The sequence below is a fragment of the Oryzias latipes genome, chromosome 6 (assembly GCF_002234675.1).
Source record: "Oryzias latipes chromosome 6, ASM223467v1".
Classification (NCBI taxonomy): domain Eukaryota; kingdom Metazoa; phylum Chordata; class Actinopteri; order Beloniformes; family Adrianichthyidae; genus Oryzias; species Oryzias latipes.
The window spans coordinates 988,776-1,001,195 of NC_019864.2; the positions used below are offsets into that span (position 1 = coordinate 988,776).

A 12,420-nucleotide genomic window follows, 5' to 3' on the forward strand; every position below is an offset into this window, starting at 1 on the left:
TGCTGTCCTAGGCACTTTAACCTTGGGAGTTAGGTCATCTAGACCCACTAGACCAGGGGTGGGCAATTCCAGGCCTCGAGGGCCGGTGTGTCTGCATGATTTCCAGATAGTCTTGCCCTACTCATGGCTGATTACCTGGTTCAGGTGTGTCCATCCAATTAGAACATGCCAGAGCAGGGTATGCTGGAAAACATGCAGGAATGCGGCCCTCAGTGCCCACCTCTGCACTAGACAGAGCTCTGAACCTTTTTTCTTCAATGATTTGTGATCTTCACTGGTGTCCATGGATTACATGAAATCTTTCCACCTTTATCCACTTTTGTCATGGTAGGGAGAACACGTCAATGTAAGGGTGGGGTCATCTAAGATAGCACAAGGGTTAAGATGTTCCTCAGCAGGTTCCTTGGGAGGTTCCCAGGAGGTCTGGGCTCTCTAAAGGTTTGTGTGCCTAGAAATTTTTCAAACTTCCCAATCAGTAAATCACAGCAAGATGGAAAGTTTTTTTTGTCTTTTATTACTATTGAGCCTGTTCTCCTAAGAGAAAGTTTAGAAGTAAACTCATTTAATCACTCAAATCTGAAGTGCAGGGAGCATATTCTTTTAAGATGTGGTGTGGCTAATGGTGTGTGCCAAGGCTGTCCAGTTAGAAGATGAACCAGCAACCTTCCTCTGCCTGTTGGGCAGGACTCCCTTGCAAAAGAGGTTTTTAATTTTAATGGAAACATCCTGGTTATATAAAGCTTAATAATAATGATAATATAAAGACTGCTGCCATTGTTAAATATGAGTGAGTCAGATGCCCCACTATCTCTTTACTTCCCCGTGGTAACTTTGATTCAGCTGCTTCCGTGGCGCTGCTCAGTGGTCACGGGTGAACTCATTTGCTGTGGACAGTCCTCAGGTAGAGCATGAATCTGAGACTGTGTGTGTAAACATCAAATCTTCACAAAAGAGTTTGGACTTCCCCACATGAAGTGGATTGGCATGAAATGGGTAGCAGAAAAGCTCTTTTTGCTAGTACCAGTGACAGCGTCGTTCCTCAGGAAAGGGGGAGGAGCCTGCTGATGGCTCCATCTTTAGTATATTTCAAGAATGATCTAGTAAGTCACAAAGGTTTGGGGGGGGCTTCATCTTCTTGTAACAGAACAACTGCATTAAGTTTTAATGTACCGTAGCTGATGGTCACGAAGCGTTCATGACAGAAATGTTTGTGCTCATGTTGTGACACCGATCCTTTCTGATCTTTTTAACGTGGAGATATAAAGACTACAGAGAACCTCCATGGTCTTCTACTCCATATGAGGTCTCCAAGGAGTTCTGGGCAGTTCTGGCGGTGCGGCTGGCCTTTGTCATCATCTTCCAGGTGAGAAAAAACAATAAGGAGGGATTTTTACTGAAATGATCATCACATTTTTGAAGATGGATGTTGGAGGGTGGGGTCAAGATGATGGGGAGCTCCTGCTGATGGAGACTGCAATTTCAGCTAAACTGATAAGAGAGCATGAACTTACTGCTCTGAAAAGATATGAGCAGACTCTTTAGACTATTTGGTGTCAGTGAAAGGACCATCCATCCATCCATCCATCCACCCATCCATCCATCCATCCATCCATCCATTTATTCATCCATCCATCCATCCATCCATCCATTTATTCATCCATCCATCCATTTATTCATCCACCCATCCATCCATCCATCCATTAATACATCCATCCATCCATTTATTCATCCATCCATCCATCCATTCGTCCATCCATTCATCCATCCATCCATCCATCCATCCATCCCATTGTTCTTTGTGTTTCCGAGTGTTTTTTTGATTTCGTTCTTTGTTTTCTGCCAGAATGTTGTGATGCTGATGAATGATGTTGTGGACTGGCTGATCCCTGACATCCCCAAAGACATCAGCCTGCAGATCCACAAGGAAAAGATCCTGTTGGTTGAGCTTTTTATGAAAGAGGAACAAGGAAAGATCAGTGTGGCAGAGAGGAGAGCCCCCTCAACCATGAAGGAGAACTGCAACAGGAGGAGCAACAGCTCAACACACCACTCAGATCATCTGGACTCCACACCACACCACACAAACAGCACCAGCAAATTCTGAGGAAGTCAAACAGTTTCCATAAGTCAGTATTAGTCAGTTCACAGGTTCAAACTTGCTGATAGCTGATTCACTCAGGTCAGCCTAAACTCCTCCTTGTCCAGAACATTCCAACAATGGGAGACCAGCGGCCTCCCAGCTGTGTGGAAGGAACAGCTGTATGTGTGCACAGCTAAGAGTGCATCTGCGCATAAATGTATACCCAGCTTTGCATGTCTAATCACAAAGAGCTTTGCTGTATGTGCCAGCTGAAACATATTCCTATTTTTTTCCGTTTAGCATGGATTCTGTACAGACAGAACCCATTCTTCCAGTGAGAATCCTCTGCCTGAAAGGACTCAAAAACCTGACTGTTGTTGGTCTGACGCACTGAAAAGAGTTTAATTTTGAAGAGTGGAGGCAGGCAAGAGTTCAACCCCTTGACCTTATTAGTGTAAAAGCTTCTAACCAGTCACAGCTACATATTTACACTTACATGCATCTGATACTTTCCATCCTCCTCCTCATTTGTCCTTAAGTACATCAATCATTCATGACTACCAAGTCCATGTAGTGATACATCTCTGCAAATGTCTGTTTACCACAAACAATCCTACAAAAGCAGAAAAGTGAGCAGTGAAACAGGCCGAGGCTCCTCATGTACGTGTTTCATCTCATTCTTCACCAACAGTTCAAGACAGAAGATAGTCTGAGGAGCGGAAAGGACAGCAGAAACAATGAGGAACCACTTCGCTGTTGGTCCTGTTGCTGCTCAGAACTGAGCAAACTGTGACGCCTACAGATGACAAACATTAAAAATAGGAGTTTCATTAAAGCTCTTAAAATACTGAAAGTCTCCTGCAAATGGAAAGTGGCTCAGTGGGAAGCTGTGTCAGAGAAAAACTTTTCATCCAAACCCAGATTTTCCCAAAATGTTTCTTGTCATAAAGTGTAGTGTAATCTCTTAAACATGCCTGGAACAAATCTTTTGTAATGAGACATTAGGGTTTACTGTTCACCAATAAAATACTACTATGCATTCACACGTGCATTTCATTCACCAACATCAGCTGGTCAATGATCTGACCCCAAGGGCGGCGCCAGGGGGGTAGCTAGGGGTTGCCCTAAGCCAGGTGGTTTAGTCCAGCCCACACATGAAGAGTAAAAATCAGAAGGATGTTTAAAAAAGAAAGCAAGTTTCTAGTCCATTCCTGTGGCGAGTTATAATTTTTTAAAGAAATTACCGAAATTCCCAATTCCGCCACTAGGGGGAGCAAAGAAAAGCTTAACAGTTGAAACAACATAACTCTGCATGTGCCAAAAACGAAACCCAACAGCTCTGTGTCTGGGTAGGCAGTAGTTTGGTTCCCTGTGAGCCTCATCAATGCTATAAGGATGATCAGTAGTGACACCCTAATGACCAAAATGTTCTCAAAAAGAAAAAAAAGGTTGAAGTGAAGTCCTGAGCTTTCCTGGAAAATGGAAAGCGTTTTATTTGTTCACGGAGCTGAATGCAAACCTGCATGCTTGGTATGTCATCAACAGGTTCTCCAAGAATATAACATTCAGCACCACTATGAGACTCTCCACTAAGAAAAGTTTCACCATTTGCAGTTAAGAAAAAAAAGATTTAGCAACTATTAGCTGGACTGAAAAACAACCATCTGGATTTACTGCAGCCGTGACGTCAGTGATGGAGCAGTGACACCTAGCTACCTTATTGCAGACAAGTTGGAGCAAACATCAAATTCATTTTCTGATGGTGAACTTATTGAAAAATGCTGAAGGCTGCAGAAGTCTTGTGCCGAAAAAGCAGTTGACCTTAAACGTGAGTCTGTCAGGAATTACAATCAGATCCAACATCTCTGAGGAAACATGGGCAGCCATATGAAGGAATCCAGTCATTTATTGTATTTTCAGCCACTATTGATGAAAGCACCAACATCACAGTTATGTACAGCTCTGGATATTTATTAAAGGTGTTGAAGAGACCGTCAAAGTGGAGATTCTTGAGTTGATGGACACAACAACAGCTCTCTAGTTACTGTGCTGGACGATGTTGAAGTGAACTGGTCACATTAAGTAATTTTGGTCACTGATGGCGCTCCATCAAAGGTCAGGAAGAAGGCAGGTGTTGCCACAAAATTCAGGCAGAAACCAGGAAAAGATTCTTATAATAATGAATGATAATAATAATGGACATTTCATTGTGTTTTGCACACTTGAATGACAGTAAATGTGTTTCTGCACAGGATTTGAATCCTGATATTGACGGTCTTGTGAAGTTTCAGGAGAGAAAGGAGGTTAACTCCAAACTCTTATGTTCACAAATGTTTGCAAGTTCAATCTAGTGTAATTTTGTCATCGTTTGGACGTTTGTATTTTAGGAAGATGTTTCATTTTTTTTCTGTAGCCCTTCTTGAATTTATTATCAGGATTGCTTCAGTGTCAGATTTAAAATATTCAGGCTGTATAAAATTGAATAAACCAATATTTTTTAAAGTGAAATAAATTTTTTTTAAGATCCATTGGCCTCTGTGAATGAATGTGTAATAATAAATGATAAGGCTACCATGTTGGTTGAGGGATGTTTTCCAATTGGGTAAAAAAACAAGAATAAAGCTGTTGTTTTGCCTTTACGCTACTGGTCCGGCCCACTTGAGATCAGACGGGTTGAATGTGGCCCCCGAACCAAAATGAGTTTGACACCCCTGCTCTAAGGAACTGCAGGATTTGGCGAAGCAACCCCTTAGCAACCTCAGACATTTCCAAGCAAACTAATGCTTTATTCAAAAACTGTTCAGTTTCATTACATGTCATCTATTTCCATTTAACATTTAATGTATTTCATATTTGTCTTGTTTATTTTGTTTTAACCCATGTGCTATCTTAGATGACCCCCCCCCCCTTCCATTGACGTGTTCTCCCTACCATGACAAAGGTGGATAAAGGTGGAAAGATTTCATGTAATCCATGGACACCAGTGAAGATCACAAATCATTGAAGAAAAAAGGTTCAGAGCACTGTCTAGTGGGTCTAGATGACCCAACTCCCAATGTTAAAGTGGCTAGGATAGCTCAAGGGTTAAAATGTGACATAAAACCGCACTGAAAAGACAGTCGATGTGGTAAGCGGTAGCACTGTCTTAACAGAGCGGGCGCTTGTGAGCTCAAGTTTGTTCTTTTAGAAGATAAGGAGGACTTTTTACATTAAAGTCACAGAGATTTTTGTCCAGGAGAGACGAAGGAACTTCATTTACAGGTAAAGGTTCCACCTGTGTGTTTGTGTGTTTGTGCGAGAGCATTCATGGCCCTGTGACTAAAATGTTCAAATTCATTAGATTGCCTCTCATTTGTATGTTAGTGTGGCTCTAAAAGAGTCAGTGCCTCACTAGCAACAACCTTCTCTGCTCTAAACATCCTCTGTGTCTTCCATTCATTGGAAAGAGATACACACAGACACAGCTCCACGATCAGGTTGGAAATATTTGGTGGTAGCCCCACCAGCACGGGGCTGTGGTGTCAAGGTTGTGAAGACCTTTTTGGACAGGTGTGGAGCTAAAAGTATCATAAATCACCAGGAAAAGTGGCCTAAAGAACGGCGTTTTGGCCGTCAAAAATGCTGTTTTTTTGTGCTCAAGCAGCAAATTTTCTGCACTGCAAAGGATTGACACACTTCAACATTTCCTTCTCAATCTATTTACAAGACAATAAATGTAAATCTGGTATTACTTTGCACTCAATGAAAACTGGATGCTATTGGAAATGTAATTTTATCTAAAAACAAATGAGCAACTCCTTACAGTCACTTAGCAATCCCTAAGCTACTGCAGAGAAAAAATCCTGGAGCTGCTACTGTCTGATCCAGGTTCAGGTTTGGACTTCAGGGTTGCAGAGTCCTGTAGTAGAACAATGCAGCTTTCTGTTGGGGATCGTCTGGACAAAAGAGCCAAACGCAGGAGGCTAGAAGCAGAATGTGAGAAACCTAAAACAGTTCACTTGCAAACTTTAACATTACAACCTAAAAAATGCCACAGTGACACAACCAAAACTGACACATGAGGTAAAAAAACATATGTGTGAAGACCAAAGAAGTAAATACACTGAGAAGAAATAGACTGGGAGCTGGGGATTATCACAGAATAACATAAAAAACCGGTGTAACCATTAGGGAGCAAAACTGGAAGCCTGAACAAAGCACCTTCTGCTGGGCTTGTGAGGCGCTGTGCCCAATGTTCAAGACTTGCCTAACCCATCTGATCAGCTCTGATATTCAAAGCTCTGCCGACACCGTTTCTTTCTTCTATAATACTGCAATAAAGTAAACCTGTTCTGAACCACTGAAACTTTCAGCATCACTGAAATGACCTTGTTTTGATTGGAAGGAAACACTAATGAAATCTCAGACTGTGATTACCCACTGGGTGGCAGGAGCAGGGTGAGTGGAAAGGGCTTCAAAAAGATGGTAGAAAAAAACGCAAAAACACAAAGTAGGACTGTGATTTCAAAGATTTAATTGGGAATGAGTTGGCACAAGCAGCAGGTATGGAGATGTCAGGAAGAAAAAACATTGGATTTAAGAATTGTGCTTGCTGTGGAGGCATTTACCGTAAAACTAGATTCATGAATAATTTACCAATCGATTATCAGTTTCCAGGAGCTTCCGTATACTTAATGATAGGGATCCAGCTGCTGGTCACAGCTGGACAAATTGGTCCTCAAGGGGTCAGAGCTGACAAGACGCCAAAAACCAAAGCGGAATGATTTTTGTTTTCTATGTTTCTGAAGAGCTTAACAGTTTTTTTTGTGCAAATGTTGGGAATCAATGAAGATTTTCTCTAATCTAACAAAATTACAATAAAAAAATTGTACACTTCGAAAATGACCAAGATGAGGCTCAACTACAGAAATTTAAAAGATAAATTAACCCTGTGGTCACACTGGTTTGAATCAGCATAATTTAAAGGCAGATTTTCAGTTCAGCCACCGTTGCCAGAAATTATATCATCAAACGCATTGACTGCATCTTAGAACTGGAGCGAGTGAGTGTGATGTCACCCATAGAAAATGGTTTACTTCCGGCTCCAGCCAAATAAAATCAATTCAGTTGCCATGTTGGAACCACAAATCGCCAATAAGCAGTGATTGGTCCAGGTTTGTCTGTCTTTGTTTCTATCAGAACCATTCTCACCAATCAGGAGTGAGCTTGTTGGAAGTTCACAGCCCTACCACTTGAAAGCGGGCTACACCAAATCTGTCAATCTAACATTTCAAACGTTGGACTTGAGACCCCCTACTTTTACTGAGACATCTGATTGGTCAGTTTATATTGAATAACTCGCAATAAAAAAAAAAAGAGAGGATTATCAAAGGCATGTTATAAAAAAGTAGCAGAGATAGAGCTGTTAATCTGACCAATAGAATGACTAAGTAAATCCTGTTTATTCCTCTACAGAAGTCTATGGGATTTTGTCTTCTTGGAAGCGGTTCTGTAGCATAATTAAATGTAAAAGTCAAAACAAAAAAATGCTTTTTCATTTTCTACTTCAACACAGCTTATTCTATCACTTAATTAAAATGCTAATGAAAATGGTATTTGACATTTCATTTTCAAAAAGTTTTCTGGTAAATGTGTAGCAAAATTTATTTAGACAGGTCTAATTTAACGATCAAAATGGATTAACAGAAATGCTTTTTCATTTTCAAAATGTAACTGCATCAAATGACTCAAAATTAAAATGAAAAATCAATACTTCAAAATGCTTTTTCATTTCTACTTGAAAACCGCTTATTCTGTGTCATAATTAAAACCAAAATGCAAAGAAGGGATTGCATTTGGGTTTTCACATCCAGCCTGCAAAAACTGTCACATAATTCAATTTATATTAGCATTTCCAGAGGGAAGGCGGCGCGATGACGTCAGTGCTTTCTCCGTGTCTCTGGCTGCTAAGAGACACATGCTAGGAGCAGTGTAGCTTTGTGTTAGCGGCAGAGTAGAGGGCTTTGTGATGGTTGTGAACTTCTGATGATTTTACACAGCTTCTCGGGACTACGTAGCAGCATTTTTGCCTTCTGTGGTCCTTCTTCGGACGCACCGCGTTAATGTTGCTGTTCGATGACAGCTGGAGCCCCATCAACAGCTATAGCAGATTTCACCGTGCTAAACGTTTGCTAGTTGGACCAACACACACTCAGCGCGAAGCTGCAGGAGACTATCTTCTAAATGTGCTTTTATTACAGTTATGATTATTATTAAGGGCCTGCTTGCTCATATTGTTTTTTTAAATCCGTGCAGTCAGTGCTTTTTTCTTCGCTGCAAGGAAGACCGAAAGACAGGTTAGCATTAGGCTAATATGTGCTTCAAACATTAGCCGTGAAGGTATTTAAAACTCTGAATGGGCAATGAGCATCTTGGATGTAAATATGTGGGAATTACATCATCCTTTATTTTGTTCTGGACACCACTGGAAACACAAATTCATATGATGGTTTCTCTGATCGATCTTAGCAGCCAGAGACACGGAGAAAACGCTGATGTCATCTCCCCGCCTCCTCGCTGGAAATGCTTTTTCGAAATGAATTTTTGACAATGTTCGCAGGGTGGATGTTAAAATGAAAATGCAATCCCCTCTGCATTTTTGTTTTAATTATGACACAGAATAAGCGGTTTTTAAGTAGAAATGAAAAAGCATTTTTATTTTTCATTTTAATTTTGAGTCATTTGATGCAGTTACATTTTGAAAATGAAAAAGCATTTCTGTTAATCCATTTCTAAATTTCTAAATTAATTTTGCCACAAATTTACCAGAGAACTTTTTGAAAATGAAATGTCAAATACCATTTTCATTATCAATTTAAGTAAGTGACAGAATAAGCGGTGTTGAAGACTAAAATGAAAAAGCATTTTGGTGGATTGCTTTTTCATTTTAACTTTGAGTCAAAAATGCAGCTTCATTTTGAAAATGAAAAAGCATTTCTGGTTTTGACTTTTATTTTTATTTATTTACACAATCGCTTCCATATAAAACCAGTGGTACTTATTGTTTCGAATGCCAGGGGGGAGGGGTCACTCAGCCCAGTTCTCATAAACAGTCAATGGTCAAACCCTGCCTTTTCAAAAATGGACAACTAGGCAGGGCAAACAGCTGTTGGAATAAGCAAAGTAAGGCTGTTATAGAGATGACCCCCATCAGTGAAATTACTTTTCAAAGCTTTTTCAAAATACGTAAAAAAGTTCTGATGTTCATAAAAAATTTCCTCTAAGATATTCAATCTAAGCACAAAACTGAATTTTTTGATTCCAACTGTACGAATGTTAATTCCTGCTGTTTTACATGGGAAGGAATGGAGATTGACTTAATTAAGTGTTTCTTTGTGAATTGACCCGGCTCCAGTGCGTTTCTCTTTTAAACATACCTCACAGTGGAAGTGCTGGCCCCTTTGGGCCCAAGGGTCCAGAGCCTCAGTGGGCATCTTGCTTACAGTTGGGGAATCAAAGGAGCAGCTCCCCTCTGGTGCTCTGTCACAGATTTAATCCACCTGGTTTTACAGGCAGCTACATATCAAACCGAGCATCACTTTAGTCTGTTATAGAACAGGTTAGAGAAGCTTCCCAGCTAAGCAGACTCAAATCGTTATGCACTAAAAATACCTCAAATATAAAAATCTAAATGATAAATATAAATTTGGTCCATTGAGGTGATTACCATAATATTATTTACATTACAATATTATTATTAGCTCCTACAATGGTTATATGGTTTTCATCAAGTTCAGTGCAAAAGCTCTATAAAAGACAAACTAACAAAGTATTTATGCAAAAAGATGCAGCGTTTCTCTTCTTCCCAATAAATAAAGGATTTTAGGAAGAAATATTTCCATCCAAACATAGCTAAAGGCTGCTGACGTTAATCTAGGGCCCGTTTCAGAGTTAGAAGGAAAGCATCAAACATACAGAAGGCACAAAATTTGAAAAATACAGAGTCCAAATTCAGCAAAGAGGAGAGATGAATGCCCCTCCCTATCCAGAATCCAGAGGCAGGACTTCTGCACAGAGACCGCAGCACAGCTCTGCCATCACGAGGCAGAGCTGTGCTGGAAAAACAAGGAATTTAAGTTTGTGAGGGTCAGTTGTTTTCAAGACTGGCAGCTACACAAGAGACTCAAGGCTTTCAGCAGTGCTGGCAGCGCCCACCACAATGGTGCCATTGCTGTTGGAGGACTGGAAGGTCTTCTGGTCTTCTTGAGTACCAATGAGGCTGAGCATGGCTTTGTACAGAAACTGGAACTGGTCCTGGAACACAAAAAGAAAGGTTATGTTCAAATTCCTTTACTGCTCACTGCATAGTGAACTATATCATGCATTTGTAGTGCTGTCCGAATTTACAATTCCGAAATCCAGTGCCCTAAAAATTTCCAATTTTCCCTGTGGTTAGGGGGTCGTAAAGAATACTACCAACGTATTTCCTGCGTGTCGTAAAAGGTGACTAAAAGGGACGGAGCGAGAGGACTGGGAATCCTCTCCCCTGTAACTACATTCCTAACTACGGACAGGGCAGAGTTGGGAAGTGGAGATTACCTCCCCAAACCCTTAAGATTGGGTCGTTGAATGTGCGGGGGTGTAGTACGGACAGAAGCAAAAGAGATCTGATTGGAAGGTTGTTTGGAAGGAGGGGAATGAGCGTGTTAGCACTGAGTGAGACAAAGATGAAAGGGAAGGGTGAGTGTGTGTTTGGAAGTGTGAGTGGGAGAATGTCTGGTGTAGAGAGCGGGAGAGCAAGAGAAGGTGTGGCTTTGCTGGTGAGCTGTGAGGTGAGACGATGTGTGGTTGAATGGAAGGAGGTTTCACCAAGACTGATATGGGTGAAAGTGAAATTTCGGAAGGAGCTGTGGGTGTTCGTGAGTGCATATGGTCCTGGCAGTGAGAGGAATGAAGAGGAGAGAGTGACCTTCTGGAACGACTTGGATGAGTGCTTGCAAGGATTTGGAGCAAATGTGAATGTAGTGCTGATGGGAGATCTGAATGCTAGAGTGGGTGATGAGAAAATTGAGGGTGTTGTTGGCGTGCATGGTGTTCCTGGAAAGAATGATAATGGTGAGAGACTGATAGGAATGTGCACTGAAAGAGAGATGGTGATTGGGAATACATGGTTCAGAAAGAAAGAGATCCATAAGTATACGTGGGTGAGGCAGAGTGGTGGAAGAGTGATTGACAAAGCACTGATGGATTATGTGGTGGTTTCAAAGGTTGCATGTAGTAGATTGCTGGATGTAAGAGTGAGGAGGGGAGAGAGTGGAGGTATGTCTGATCACTATTTGGTGGAAGGAAGGTTGTGTGTGGGTATGCCATGGGTGAGATCGAGAAAGAGTGGGGATGCAAGAGAAGTTCTGAGAGTGAGTGTTTTGAAGAACAGAGAGAAAATGTGTGAGTATCAGAGGGAATTAGGTGGCAAGTGGAATATGGTGAAGGAGCAAATGGTTGTTGGAGTGGAGGAAGAATGGCAACAGTTCAAGAGTGCAGTGGTTTGATGTGCAGAGGAAGTGTGTGGTGTGAGACGTGTTGGGGGTGGTCTAAGAAAGGGAAGTGAATGGTGGTGCGAGGATGTAAGTTTGGCTGTAGCTGAGAAGAGATGTGCGTACGAAGTATGGCTGCAGAGAAAGGACAGGGAGTCATATGAGTGTTATAAGGAGAAGAAAAGGGATGCTAAGAGAGCTGTGCGTGAGGCAAGAGCGGCTGCGGACGAAAGGTGGGGCAGACAGTTGACGGATAATTTTCGAGAGAACAAGAAAATGTTTTGGAAGGAGGTGAAAAGGGTGCGAAAGGGAGTGTCGGGGAGGGAGGAGAAAGTAAAAACAGAGGATGGAAGGATGTTGAATGAGGGGAATGCAGTAAGAAAAAGATGGGCAGAGTATTTCGAGAGGCTGCTGAATGTGGAGGAAGATCGGGATGCTGTGATTGGGATGGATGGAAGGGAAAGTAGACTGAATGTATTGGGAGAGTTGAATGAAACGTTGATTACAGGAGAGGAAGTTGAGCAAGCTGTGGGAAAGTTGAAAGTAGGAAAGGCTGCAGGTGTGGATGGGTGTGCTGTGGAATGCCTGAAGTGTGGTGGAGCGATCGTGATTGAGTGGTTAGTGAGATTGTTGAATGTGTGTTTTGCAAATGGGCAGGTGCCGCTTGATTGGATGAGTGCGTGTGTGGTTCCCCTGTACAATGGTAAGGGTGATAAATATGAATGTGGTAGTTTTAGGGGTATTAGTCTGTTGAGTGTTGTAGGCAAAGTGTATGGGAGAGTGCTGATTAATAGGGTAGTGGAGGGAACTGAGTGTATGATTGGTGAA

The 12,420-nt window shown here is 41.5% G+C and overlaps 2 protein-coding genes across 7 annotated transcripts in view; one reads left to right on the forward strand and one right to left on the reverse strand.

Annotated features, from left to right (window-relative positions):
* LOC101160706 (anoctamin-1) overlaps positions 1-3,123 on the forward strand; it is a 77,940-nt gene extending 74,817 nt beyond the window's left edge. For both annotated transcript variants that reach the window (XM_020699599.1, XM_011492340.2), the window contains 2 exons: positions 1,258-1,363; positions 1,844-3,123. In XM_020699599.1, the coding sequence (XP_020555258.1) occupies positions 1,258-1,363; positions 1,844-2,104 (367 nt within the window). In that variant the 3' untranslated portion in view covers positions 2,105-3,123. The remainder of the gene's footprint in view (positions 1-1,257; positions 1,364-1,843) is intronic.
* A 5,884-nt stretch (positions 3,124-9,007) lies between these two features.
* ptprz1 (protein tyrosine phosphatase, receptor type Z1) overlaps positions 9,008-12,420 on the reverse strand; it is an 86,172-nt gene continuing 82,759 nt past the window's right edge. For 4 of the 5 annotated variants that reach the window (XM_023955429.1, XM_023955428.1, XM_023955430.1 and 1 more), the window contains one exon: positions 10,229-10,372. In XM_023955429.1, the coding sequence (XP_023811197.1) occupies positions 10,229-10,372 (144 nt within the window). Of the gene's footprint in view, positions 10,373-12,420 lie in introns of all 5 variants that reach the window. The other variant, XM_023955427.1, reaches the window with a different exon arrangement.